The sequence below is a fragment of the Balaenoptera musculus genome, chromosome 15 (genome assembly GCF_009873245.2).
Source record: "Balaenoptera musculus isolate JJ_BM4_2016_0621 chromosome 15, mBalMus1.pri.v3, whole genome shotgun sequence".
NCBI lineage: Eukaryota > Metazoa > Chordata > Mammalia > Artiodactyla > Balaenopteridae > Balaenoptera > Balaenoptera musculus.
Window position 1 is genome coordinate 50595210 of NC_045799.1, and position 13467 is coordinate 50608676.

General features: G+C 54.6%; 1 protein-coding gene across 4 annotated transcripts in view; it reads left to right on the plus strand.

Annotated features, from left to right (window-relative positions):
• CRAMP1 (cramped chromatin regulator homolog 1) overlaps positions 1 to 13350 on the plus strand; it is a 59193-nt gene extending 45843 nt beyond the window's left edge. For 2 of the 4 annotated variants that reach the window (XM_036826011.1, XM_036826013.1), the window contains 10 exons: positions 265 to 446; positions 534 to 608; positions 2658 to 2739; positions 3631 to 3735; positions 3853 to 4031; positions 4789 to 4851; positions 5357 to 5588; positions 6383 to 6547; positions 7498 to 7643; positions 9434 to 13350. In XM_036826011.1, coding sequence (XP_036681906.1) covers positions 265 to 446; positions 534 to 608; positions 2658 to 2739; positions 3631 to 3735; positions 3853 to 4031; positions 4789 to 4851; positions 5357 to 5588; positions 6383 to 6547; positions 7498 to 7643; positions 9434 to 9598 — 1394 coding nt within the window. In that variant the 3' untranslated portion in view covers positions 9599 to 13350. The remainder of the gene's footprint in view (positions 1 to 264; positions 447 to 533; positions 609 to 2657; positions 2740 to 3630; positions 3736 to 3852; positions 4032 to 4788; positions 4852 to 5356; positions 5589 to 6382; positions 6548 to 7497; positions 7644 to 9433) is intronic. The other 2 variants (XM_036826014.1, XM_036826015.1) reach the window with 2 other exon arrangements.
• The last annotated feature ends 117 nt before the right edge of the window (positions 13351 to 13467 follow it).

Genomic DNA, 13467 nt, shown 5'->3' on the forward strand with positions numbered 1-13467 from the left:
TTTGAAGGTGAATCTGCCCTTCCCACTGAGATCATCAGAGATCAAGGAAAGCTCTGATCTGCTTACATGGTGGGAACTAGAATTTCAGGGAGAAAGGGAGAAAAGCAGGTTTTTACAGCACTGAGATATAGGAAGTTCCCTTTAAGGACACCACAGAGGTCGTCAAGGATTCCTTTCTGATTTTCTTCCCAGTGGAACCCCTCCCATGCTGGAGGCGTTGCTGGGTGAGCGCCATTGTATCTGTTCTCCCTTCTCCTTCCCTAGGTTTGAGAAACCCCCCGAGGCCCCTCTTGGTGGCCGGTCCCTCCAGTGCCGGAAGCAGTGACTCAGATGGTGGCCTTTTTGCCGTCCCAACAACGTTGCCGCCCAACAGCCGACACGGGAAGCTCTTCTCTCCCAACAAGGAAACAGAATTGACGTTCCGTCAGCATCTGAACTCCATCAGCGTAAGTGGGGCCCACGCCTCCCTGCTGCTGGGCTGCCCCATGTGTGTGGAGAAAACACTCTCAGGGTCAGTATTGTCTTCCTCACAGATGCAGTCGGATTTTTTCCTGCCAAAGCCCAGGAAGCTGCGGAACCGGCACCTGCGGAAGCCATTGGTGGTCCAGGTCAGGAGCCCATCCACATCTGCGTGTGCCTGGCCTCAAGGGCTGGCCTCTCCCTCCCACTGGCTGAGCTGCCCAGGATACGCTAGTGTCTTCCTGTGTCTCAGGTTTTCATGTGAAGTGGGGAGAATCCCTGCCCCTTCTTTTCTTTTTCTTAACAGGATAAAGTAGTAACAGTGACCCTAACTGTACCTGAAAATAAAGGTAATCTTGGTACAGCATGAAAACCGCTTGCAAAAAAGACAGAAAGTTCTAGGGGTTTGGGTTTCAAGGATGTCCCAGATTGGAATATATGTGAGGACTCTCAGAACATCTATTTATAAGTATGTAGTAAATGGAAGCAGTTGGCAAGGTATATGGATTGGCCAGAGGCCAGACCTCTCCCAAGCTGGTAATGAACTCTGGGAGGACCCGTGAATGCCACCTGCAGACCCCGAGGGGTGATCCAGGGATCAGAGGCACAGGAGAAAGAGGGCATTTTTATTTGGAGGTAAAAAGATAACAGAGCTGAAGCTGAAATTCTGAAATAACTATGGGCCTGGAAATTTATGAATGTTTTTGAATTAATGCATAGGTCTCCTTTTGTTAGACTCAGAAATCTCTTCCTCTCTTGGAAGTAATTTATTTAGAAATGAGAGATTGCATGACAGATCTCAGGAAGGAAAATTTATTCCAAGTCCCACGGGTTTTTTTGTGCAGGCTAATTCAACGTTAGGGCATTTAATTTTGGTATATTTTGTTAAATACATTAACCGTCTGCCCTGGGCATGGGAGCACACTCCCTGGCTGAGAGGATACCCCACAGCCCAGGGTCGCAGCCAGGGTGTCCTCAGCTGCCTGTTGTTGTTTTGTTTGTAAACAGCTTTATTGATATATAATTCACATACCATGAAGCCTACCTGTTTAAAGCGTACAGTTCAGGGTTTTTAGTATATTCACAGGGGTGTGCAGCCCCCACCGCTGTGTCATTCCAGAACATTGTCATCACCCCAAACAGAAGCCCGGCCCGTTACCTGGACCGCCCCTTCCCCAGCCCTTGAGCCACTTCCTGTCTCTAGGGATCGCATAATTTCACATAAATGGAATCACACTTCATATGTGGTTCTTTCATTTACTGTTTTTATAAAAAGTTTCATTGGCATGTGGCCACGGTACTTCATTTCCCTGCTGTCCATGGCTGCTTTCACACCACCGGGGTGGACTTGAGTAGCTGTGACAGAGACCGTGAGGCCCAGAGCCTAAAGAAGGATCTCCCCACCTGGCTCTTTCAAAGAGGCCTGAGGCTGGCAGGGGACACCAGTGCCTGTCACCTCGTGTACAGTCACCCTGCCGCCTTGCGGCACGTGGCAGACCCTTGGGGAGCCCCAGTGGGGCGAGAGCCCAGCTGTGCGCCCAGAGCTGCAGTGCCTCTGGACACTTCCGGCCTGAGAGATACTTTCTGTCAGTGTTTCACCTCAACAGCTAACAGTGTCGGCAGTGAACTCCATTTCCTCTTAGGTGGTAGTCGTCACACCATGAAGGCGCCCTGAGCACACTGGGACCTGATGGTTCACACATGGGAGCCCTGGGCGTGTGACAGGGAGGAGTAGGCACCAGACCGTGGATGGGGTAGAGGGCCGCATGGCCTTGGCCCCCTGCGATACAGGCGGCAACTTGATTTTCTTCACCCAAACAAGGGGTATCTCGTAACAGTCCACATTGAGTGGTTATAAATATTTATAGGACTAGTTGCGTTCCAGCCAAATCCAGATGTTCTAGATAAAAGGTGGATTGTTCTGACATTCCCCCAGTTTTCCCTGGGAAGCTTCAATTCCCTGGGTTCTTTTCAGAGAGGACCCAGTGTTTAGGGGTCTGGGGTCTACAGAGCACAGCCATCCTCAGACTGTCTTGGAAGCCCTTGTGTCAGCAACTCTAGAACCAGAACCCCCATCTGGTTACACTCAGCTTCCTCTTCTCTAGAACATTCCTTTACAATCCAGCACTAGTTTCCTGGATGATTTTCGGTATTGGGGTCTTTCCATCACCTGAATATTGCCAATTTTCCCTCCACAGAGAACACTGCTTCCTAGACCGTCTGAAAACCAGTCCCACAATGTCTGTTCCTTCTCCATCCTGTCGAATTCTTCCATAACTGGTAAGTGCCGGGGCTTCTCAGGGAAGCTTTCGCTCCTTACGTGCGTGGCCCCGTCTTTGGGAATTGCAGGCATTTGTTCCTATGGCTCTTTGAGTGACATTTCAAGCCTTCCTGGGTCCGCTCTATCAACATGGGCAGCGGTGCGGGCAGGTGTGGACCCCTGACTGGTGGTCCACAGGCAGCTTCCTCCCAAGGTGGGCTCAGACGTCCCTGGTTGGGGTGCTCTGCTCGGTTCAGTTTAAGAGAAGGGTCTGTGGTCCACCCCATCCGTGACGTCTTCTTGTCAGGCGTTTTATGGGACAGACATGTCCTTAGGGTGTGCGACTCACGCTTTCACGGATCTGTAAGCTCAGTGGGGCCCTCGCTCTTTGCAGTAAATCTTATATAGTGAGACTCCTTCAGTGAAACACACATTCCATGACTTACCTTTTTATCCGTCTTGATTTTCATAAGACCCAGACAATTGCTCATTCTCACACCTACTTTTCAATGGCAGAAAGCCTGCCAGGAAGGAGCCAGGTTGCAGAGGCAGCACATTGATCCTAGTCTGGTGCTCTGACCCCCTCAGAGGAGCCTGTAGCTCAGCTCAGGTGTGACACACCCTTAAAGGGCTGTTCCCGTGGGCTGACAGTAGTGACCGCAGCCATTCAGCAGCCCCCAGGAAGTGCAGTGGTGCCGCTGTCACGGGCGACAGTGCTTTCTCCCCGCCGGGGCCCTGTATGACCATTGACTTCCCCAAGTTAGCAAGTGTTGGGACGTTTGGTGGTTTCCAGCTCGGCTTCCATGATCTGGACGGTGGCCGTGAAGGGGAGCGCATGCAGCCCCCGCCGTGTGGCAAGAGGCCATCAGCTCGTGTGCCTGACGCGTCTGCTTCCACTCTCGTCCTCACAGGGAGAGGCTCCTTCCGGCCCATTCAGTCCTCCCTGACCAAAGCGGCTCTGTCCCGGCCGATTGTGCCCAAGGTTCTGCCACCCCAGGCCCCAGGCCACCTGGCCAGTAAGTCTCTGCGACTCTGCCCTGGCATGAAAATGAGGCCTGCACATGGGCTGTCCCCTCTGGGGCGGGTTTCAGGACGTCAGGAGACAAAGACTTGCACGTTGCTTCTGTTGCCAGGCGCTATCGACTTAGCAGCTAAAAGCGCCGGCATCATCCCTGGGAGCCCCCTCCCCGTCCTGGATGCCGACGGCTTGTCTGGCATCTCTCCGCTGTCTTCAGATGAAGTGACGGTGACTGTCTCGGGGCAGGACTCCACCGGCACCCACCAGAATGGAGACCCCATCCCCGCTGTAGGGGTGAGTGTGTTTAGAAGGGCTTCTCTGAGCTGCCACCAGCTTCTGGGATGGGATGGTCAATCTCGAGTCCTGGTTTGAAAGCCAAGGCCATGAGCTGAGGTCGTGCTGGACTCCAGCTCTGCCTCTGGAGGGGACGGGCCTGCTGAGCGAGAGGAGAGTCACTGAACAGGGAAGTCTCAGCCTTAATGAGACCATGTGGCGCAGCGGGTGTGGTGGGCTTGCCATGTGACCCAGGGAATCCGCAACTAAGACGGGCATGGAGGTCTGCCCGCAGTGAAGGTAGCCAGCCTGAACAGGAGGTCTGCCCGCAGGGTAGGTAGCCGGCCTGAACAGCAATGTCACCAAGTTGGCTGTCAGTCCACCCCTGACTCCCTGCTACTCGGGTGCTGCCTCAGCGGGCCCTGCTCTGCAGCCCTGCTGGCACTGCAGCTCCTCTGGTTCCCCCACCTGTTTGAGGGCTGCCTGAGGTGGGCAGGGCAGGCAGCCACTTAGGACTGCAGAGCCCAGTCCTGCCTGAGGACCCTGAGGTCGACCTCTTGCTAGGACTGGAGTTGACTGTGAATTGACAAATGGTCTCAAGTTCAGGGGCAGGGGGGTGCACATTCTGAGAGCAGTGGGCTTTCCTGTGCTCCCAGGGAGAGCTCTCTAGCCTACACCCCCGTGCTCCTGCCTGTTAGGAGCCGTGGGGTGGAGCGGCTCTCCTCAGGAGCCAGGTGCCGGGCCAGCGCTCACTGGCATATTCCTGGTGTTCTCGTAGGGCACGAGCGACCCGTTCATCAGTGTCCCCTCGAGGCAGGAGACGGTGGCAGACGGTTTCCAGGTAGAGTGTGCTGTTGGCTGCTGAGCAAAGTAGCTGCCCCAGGACCTCGTCCAGCGCCAGGCCCCACCCTCGTTGTCCTGCTCGTGGGCCCGGGCTTCCTCCTCATGATGTCCAGCGGCCGTCCTTCCCCGCACCTTGCCTCCTTGGTGCACACGCGGCTCCCATCTCAGGCTTCCCTTCTCCCCTCTCGGGCTGACTGATTGAGACACAGTTCTGGAAGGACTAAGTTTTCTGGGCCGGGGAGGAGAAGGTCGTCAGCTGGGGGTGGAAGCAGATCCAGGCCACCTCGGCCCGGCCTCCCAACTGGGCCATCCCTCGAGGGTTTCAGGAGAAGGAAGTTCCCTGAGTGTGTTTCTCGCTGGAAGGATGAGTGACCGCTGGGGTCACTGCCTCTCTGTTGGTGTCCCCGTCACTCAGTCACTGCTCTGCAGGACCAAGGTTGCTTTTTCATTGCTTGGTATGGACTGTCTGCTCTGTCGTGTCTCAACAGTATCTGTCTCCACAGAACTCGCCCGTTCTCTCCTTATCCGAGCTGTCCAAGGCTCCTCTCCACAATGGGCTCTCCACACCGCTGCCCTCGTCGGAGGCCTCCAGCACCCGGCTCTCTCCGCCCAACGTCTCTGCTCTGCTGGACATCTCCCTGCCCGGCCCGCCTGAGGACGTGCTCTCTCAGGGAGAGCCCGCCACGCAGATCAGCGACTCCATCATCGAGATCGCCATCAGCTCCGGCCAGTACAGTAAGGAGCAGGGTGCCTCTGCACAGCCCTCCTGGAGTCAGTTCTCCCAGGGGCCTTGACCTCCCACCTGAGTGTTTGCCAGCCTCCAAGCACCTTGCTGTCCAGCTGTCCTGGGAGTTGAGCCTCTGCACCTACAAGGCACTGCCCAGCCTTGGCAGGGGCAGCGCAGGCGGACAAGGCCCGTACAGGACCTGAGCCTGTTCTTGGTCTGGCGGGGCTGCCCCTGGCCTTGGGAGATAGAGCGGGCCCACGAGGCATCTCCAGCCTGGGGATCAGGCGGGGCCATCTCCTTGTCGGTTCTGAACCTGGGTTGGACGCCTGCGGGGTTGTGGGTTTTAGGAGGGGTTGGACTGGTACCTGTGGGCCTTGGCTCCCCCAGCCTGTGGGGACGGTGCTGTGGGGCAGCGGTATGGTGGGCGCCAGCTGGTAGAGTTCAGGCCGTGGATTCAGAGCTAATAGCTGGCAGCGTGTGGCCGTGGGCTGGTCACCGGCTTGTTAGAGCCTGTTCTCCTTAGCAGTGTGTTGGGAGCCGCGGACATCTTGCAGGGCTGTCGTCAGCAGCAGGAGAGGGTGTAGGTGACTCCCTCAGCACGGGGCCTGCCTCCATCCGCTGTGGCCAGTGTCATTCTCTGAAGATGGGCATGGTTCCCTGCTGTTTGGGGGCCCAGTGGGGTCCTGGGCCTCCCAGTTCAGCAGCGCGTGCCACGCCACTCCGTGGCCTTCTTGGTGGCAGGTGGGGGAAGTGGGGCTGTTCACCCCACGTGCCGGCTCTGACCCCAGATTTTGGTTGACAGGTGAAGGAGTCCCTCTTTCTCCAGCAAAACTGAACGGCAGTGACAGTTCCAAGAGTCTCCCCTCCCCGTCCAGCAGCCCCCAGCCAGACTGGATCGCCTCCCCGACCCACGACCCCCAGTGGTGCCCCAGCGACCCCACGGACTCCTCACTCAGCAGCTTGTTTGGTGAGTCTCTGTGGAGGGCAGCCAGAACGAGCAGAGCCAGAGTCTGGACTCTCCACGCTCCTGGCAGAGAGCCCCTCCAGGGCTGTTCCTTGGTATTTAGGGTTTTTTTCTGCATCAGTTACATGTGGGAAAGTGCCCAGGCCCCAGTGTGCAGGTCACTAGGCTTTGGCAGATGTGTAAACCCCGTAACCATGGCCACGTCCATCCTGCAGTCAGTCCCTTGTGCTCCTCCTCCCAGGCTCACTGCCAAGGGCAGGGTGGAAGGAGCCGGTGTGTTGCGCCCTCTTTGCTCCCCTCTTTCTGTTCTGTGGTGGCACGGCAAGGACAGATTGGAGCCTTCACAGGATGTGTTCATCCTCGTCGCCACTGGTGCCTGTGGGATGGGAAGGGGCTATTAGGGAAAGACGCACCAGCTTCGGTTTCCTGCACAGAGGAGCTTCTGAGGCACATCTGGGGTCCGTGCACTTTGTATTTGTAGAGAGCAGCCAGGGTGTGCACCCTGGCACGGGGCATGCTGTTTGCTGACCAACTGGGTCAGCACCATGTGGGGGCACCACACCTGACGGCCCCGAACAAGCCGGGGCTCTGGTCTGGGTGGTGTGGGGGAGCCAGCCCCCAATACGCACTTCCTGCTCAGAAAGTCACAGAGAGCAGTGCAGGCTCTGCAAAGTCGAACAGAAATCATGAGAAATTGGAAACAACCTTACATTGAGGTAGGGGTGGTAACCAGACAGTGGAATACTGTGGGGCCGCTAGAAAAATGAGATAGACTTTCCCAGGCTGCAGGGGACTGTCCAAGGCTCACCATGGGAGGAAAGGCAGGTATGGCCTGATGCCTCCGTCTGGAGCACCGTGCCCACGCGAGCAGCGAGATGCCCGCAGGGCCTGGCCTGGCCTCCCTGGACCAGCCCAGGCCTAGCCGGCTCAGGGCCTCTCCTTCCTCTCTGCAGCGAGCTTCATCTCCCCAGAGAAGAGCCGGAAGATGCTGCCAACTCCCGTCGGGACCAACAGCGGCACCTCCCTTCTGGGCCCCAGCCTGCTGGATGGCAACTCTCGCGACTCGTTTGTGTCCCGGTCCCTGGCTGATGTCGCCGAGGTAAGCGCACGACCTTTCCCCCAAGCCTGGGTGCCAGCCTCCATCCCAGAGCTGCCAGACCCTCCGGCAGACCCGTGTGGTTACTCAGAACTGCTCGCCAAGACTTACACGTCAGGAGCCGTCATGGACAGAGCCCAGCCTCTGACTGCTCCTGAGAGGGAATCTCTGCCAGTGCTGGGCCGGCATTTGTCCCGCTGGCGGCAGGTGACAGACGCTGAGTCACGGCTGAGCCCGGGGCTCTGAAGGCAGCTCTGGGTCTTGTGTGTCCTCCACCAGCTGTGTGACCTCGGGCAGGGACTCTGCGTCCCCCTGTTCAGTCTCCTGATCTGCGGAGGAGAAGAGGCGGTAGTGGCAGTGCCATCGTTGCTGCCACCTGACAGAGGGGACCCTTGAGCCGCACCTTGGTGTCGTTGCTCGTGGCTGACCTGCCGAATGGGGGGAGGGCTTCTGCAGAGGCTCCTCTGCGATCACGTGATGACCCGGGAGTCATGCTGTGGCAGTGTGTCTCCCCCGTGTTCTGCCTGGAATGCAGCATCCCTCTTTTCTTTGTCCAGGCCGCCGCCTCACACAACCACCCAGGCCTCCATCCCACTAGGTTTGAGTGGTGTCTGTGGGCAAGTAGGGCTGAGGGAGTGAAGACAGGTACATTTAACTAAGACTCCAGGTGTGAAGTAACAGGTACTGTAGGAGTTTAGACAGAGGCTGTGCTGAGGGGAGAACCTAAGTCTAGAATGCCCCTGGCCGGCCCCCAGCTCATTGCTGAAGTCCTAGAGCAGCATCTCCTCAACACCGGCTCCCTGGGCTGTCGAGGCACTTGTTGGGGGCCCTCGAGCATTTCATAGTGGATGCTCGGGGGGAGCCTGGATCAAACAAAGCTCACACAGCTGCTTCCCAGGACGCCTCAGCGTCTCAGTGTCCGGACGTGAATCTCGAGATCCGAGGGGATTTTGAAAACAAATTTCAGTTTTTTTGAAATTTCTTGTAGTAAAAAGTTTAAAGTTCAGTTCATCCCATGCTCTACTCAGAATTTTCCGAAGGCTTCTCATTTGTATTTGTTCATTACATCAAGCAGTTAATGAATATTAATTGAGGGCCTACTAGATGCCAGGCACTGCTACAGGCCCAGAATGGACAAATTAAAGGCCCTATCCTCATGAGGCTGACAGTCCGGTCCAGTGCGGGAGGAGACAGTAAACTCCCTGGCTCTGCCCACAGGACAGTCCTGATGCATGAGGCCCCACTGTGCACACTCTGGTCTCCTGTACTCTCTGCCTTACTCACTCACATCCACCATCTTTCTTGTTTTCTTGAACAGCCGGCTGTTCCCACCTTAGGGCCTTTGCACCTGCTGTTTCTTCTCACGGGAATGTGCTTCCCTCGTGCCTTTACATGACTTGCTCCCACAGTTCTGCTCACACCCCGCCTCAGAAAGCCCTCCTCTGACACGCAAGCCTGTGGCAAACTCCCTCCTCCGCTTCTGTCTCCTTCAGGCCACCCCACAGTCCCTAGTTCTGCTGCCTTCCCTCTGCCTCTCTGTCCACTGACCGTCCTTCCCGGGGACCCACCACTCTGACCCGACAGCTGGGCGGCCGGGCTCACAGTGCGTACTTCTCCACAGAGCGAGTGTTCGCAGTGACGGAGGTGATTCTGAGGTTGTCCCTGGAGTGCGGGGGCCACTGTGATGTGGCTGCCAGGGGGACTCTCACCCTCATTGTAGAGGGAGTTGCACTTAAGTCTGGCCGTGGTGGCCAGCTGCCTGCTCACTCGTCTCCCCGTGTCCTCTCCCATAGGTTGTGGATTCCCAGCTGGTGTGCATGATGAACGAAAACAGCATCGATTACATATCCCGGTTCAACGATCTGGCCCAAGAGCTGTCCATCGCTGAGCCTGGCCGCCGAGAGGTTCTGTTTGATGGCGGTGGAGGTGGCCCCCCGGTCGGTGACCTGTCCCAGTGACTGTGCCTCATGGCTAGGGCAGCCCGGAGGTTGTGGAGGACAGCTTACAGGGTTGGTGGTCCTCGAGCGTCATAGGGGTAGCCCTCTTTAGAAGAGAGAAAACATAAATCAAGCCCGGACTCCCAGGAGACAGTCTGAACAGAGGCACCTCTGCACCCAGAATGTGCAACATGCAGACAGCCATGTCCCAGCAGGCCGAGGCAGTGGTGGCCAGGCGATGAGGGAGCGTCCTCGGCAAGGCCAGTGTCAGACGTGGCCCTGGTGTCGGAGCCACCCCCTGCCAGGAGCATGTGTTAGGGTCTGCGCGGTACCCACGCTTCTGCCTCGGTTGTTGTGTCAGACGTTCCAGGGCATTTTCTTTCTGAGAGAAAGGAGTGGTGGGCCTGGCTGTCGTCGTTATGGCCTGGGAGCTGTGACCTCCCGCTCTCTGCAGGGAGGCTCCAGGGCACTGCTGCGTTCTTTGCGGCAAACCAACTCCCTGCTCCGGTTGTTCCCTCTGCAGTGCGAGGACGGGGAGGACAGCTGGGCATGACCTGAGACAGCGGACACTGCAGAAGACACTCCAATCACGGGGCAGTGGGAGGGTCCCGGGGCAGCACAACTGGTGCCACCTCCCCAGAAATCCTGACCATGGCCTAGTGCTTCCTCATCTGGAGCTTTTGTTCTGACTGACTCAACAGGAAGGGGGAAAAGAATCATGTCTTACGCGGGTTGTGTGGACTTTTAAAAAAATCCCGCTAAGCTGGTCAGAAAATGTTTTTCTCGTATTTTGAGAATTAGGAGACATTGGAGAGGAAGAACAGCGTTCCTGTTTAGTTGGTTTCTTCCCCGCGTCTATCTGCAAGTCTCTTCTCGGTGATCTGAGATGTTATTTCTCTCTTTAGGGTGATCCCCAAGTGCTCATTTGACTACAGATAAGACTTTCCTGATGATCTTGAACTTCTAACATATTCCTGCCTAGCATTTTGGACAGACGCCATTTGCAGGGAAAGTTCTCTCTTCCTTTCCTTGGCATCAGTGCAGAGTATGCCCCAATGCATATGTATAATCCCTTGCTTGTATTTCTGCCTCATGGTCTCCTGTTTCTCTTCCTCCTGTTCAGGGAATCCAGGCAAGGGTCAGACATCACGCGCAGTCAGAGTGCGCTGAACCCACATCCCTCTGGTGTGCTCCTTGAGCCTCCTTGGATGACCAGCCGTCACCATCTTGGGTAGTGCAACATCCAGTCTTTCCCCAGAATGGAGTTAACACAGCTCCTCTGCCTTCTCAGCCTTGCGGGGCCAAGCACACAAACCACCATCCAGGCACACCCCGTGTGGCTGGGCACCAGTGCTGTGGTTTTGGGGCACCACCCCACCTGCTGCTTACCCCCGCCCGGCAGCCGCAGTCAGTGTGGCTTCTTGAATCCGCCCCAGCCCACCACTGTTAGTGTTCATCACCTTGCCTCTCTCCCAGCTCACTGTGGACCGGCAGCCTTCGAGGCCAGCTGGGCCCTCTCCTCTGGTTCCTCCCCCTGCCCGCCCACCCGCCACCCCCCGCAAAGAGATGAGCCAGTGTGCAAGGAGAGGGGAAGGTCCTTCTCAAGTACAAGCAGAGGGGCTGCTCTTGATCCTGCCGCCTCCCCAGAGTGGTCGGCTGCTCCAGGCTACAGGCTGGGTTGTCTCCTCCAAGCCGCAGAGGAAGCAGGACAGTGGCTTCCAGGCGGTAGCTTCCTTCCTTCCTCTCCAGCTTTCCTCAGAGCTCTTGCCTGTCATGTGGCCTCCCTCTTTCAGATCTGGATTTAGGCACAAACATCACTAAGAAAAGCCTGTGTGGGCAGCCCTCCTGGGCTCTTGAGAAAACAGTCCCAAAGCTCTGGAGGTCTGAAAGAAAGGGATGTGGTACCACTTTAAGAGAGATAGACAGCAGTATTTGAGTCCAGAGTCTCTTTAAACTAGCTTGTGTTTTGTGATCAATGTATCAGCTTCCTGAAATTAGCACCTTATTGAGCCAAACAAGATCAGTGGGTCTGTCTCTGGACATCCGACCCGGTTAGATCCACAGTGGGTCAGGCCAAGGTTAGGCCACTGCCAGCTTTCTTGTATTCCCACTGTCTGGGACCAGAGATGCCAAGTAGCATTACCGCATCAATGCCGGGGGCAGTGCCCAATGGCAGTGTGCACTGCGCCAGGGACAGTAGTGATCCCGAGCTGCTTATCCATCAGGGGACACCCCACAGTAGTCTGGTTGGTAGGTTGGCACCTGTCACCTGGTGGACGTCCAGCAGGAGGAAAACTCTGGAGATCTGGATAAGACTTTGTTGGCCCTTTATTCAGCAGCACCTCCCTCTTGGGTCTCCCACATAGACTCCATTTGGGAGTAGCTGACTGGTCAGTGTCATCCAGTGGGGAGGTGAGTTGCGGAGGAGAGTGGACTGACTCTTCTCACCTGTAATAAAGCTGACATGACTTCAGAGAACCCTGCTTCTCTAGCAACCAGACAGGTATTAGCATTTGCTTGCCATATTAAGGAAAAATGGTGTCGTCTGTAGCATTAAAATGATGGATGCCTTTTCTCCCAGCCTAAATGATTATACATGTATGAAAATAAGCAACTGTTATGTTAAAGGCTGGAATTTTTCAGAAGACCCAAGCAGAGACGCCTCCCACTTCTGCGTCTCCCTCTGCCCTTCCAGCGGAAGTTGTGATAGTGTCAGTATACACCTGTGGCTTCCTTTGTGCATTTGAGCATGTTGTGATTAAGACCAGGTCAGTTTCTCAGAAAAATCTTCCCCTAGTCACTCTAACGTTGTCAGGGATCTTTTTGCTGATTCATCTCTTCTAAAGATTGAGACTGAATATCTTCAGTCTCAAGGGAGTTGTTTTTGCCTTGATTCTTCATTGTGAATATCCAGTGATGAGCATTCCATTCTTCAGAAGGTGCAGAGGCAAGTTGAAGTTCGTGATTCCACATAAGGTTCGTGATGGCATTTGTCTCATCCCTCTGTGTCTTCTGGGCATAGGGTACTTGCTCAGGGAGTGGGGATATTTGGAACCATTTCATTGGTTGATCCACTTGCTTTCCCACCTCAGTCCCATTCTCTAGTATTCTTGTACCATAGCCTCATTACTGGTGGTGTCTTTTCAGTTTAATAGCATCTTTAAGTAGATCACACCATTGAATCCAAACGTGTACAAAGAACAGTCATATAATAAAAGACACTTGAAACAAGTGGAGGAGGAAAACAGCAGTTGCTTTTTCTTTTTCTTTTAACATTGAGATCTATCAGATGCATTTAGGAGGTAATATGGCACTTTGTCTTAAGAAAAAAAGAAACCCACAGCAAACCTTTCCTGACTTGTCAAAACTCTCCTAATCCTACAGTAACTTGTAAGTCGTGTTAGGTGAGGTAAGTCTTGGAAGCACTACAGTAGCCCATGCCCTTTGTTCTGTAACAGGATAACCGGCTCTAGAGCTTCTGGGCAGCAGAACTTATTGCTGTTTTTTATAATAATCGTTAAGCCATATCATCTAAGGTTTTCGGCTTGTTTGAGATGTGAATTTGTTTTATAGATTATAAATATACATATACAGTGTATGTATAAAGCAGAATGCCTGTCCTTCCTGATTATTTTTTGTACCATATTGTAAATTATATTATTTATTCTTTACCAATTTTGGGAATAAAAGGTGTTTGGTTATTTAATATAATAAACAAAAGCTGTTAAACTTCTTATGTTTAAATTTCCAGTTCAACTTGTAAATCTGTTTTTATTATTGTGCATAAATACATACTAATACTTGATCTAATAATTACTGTTTCTGCTTTTTTCTTTTTAAGTGTGCACTTTGCAAACAGCCCAAGTGGCTCTCATCTGGTGAGATCTCAG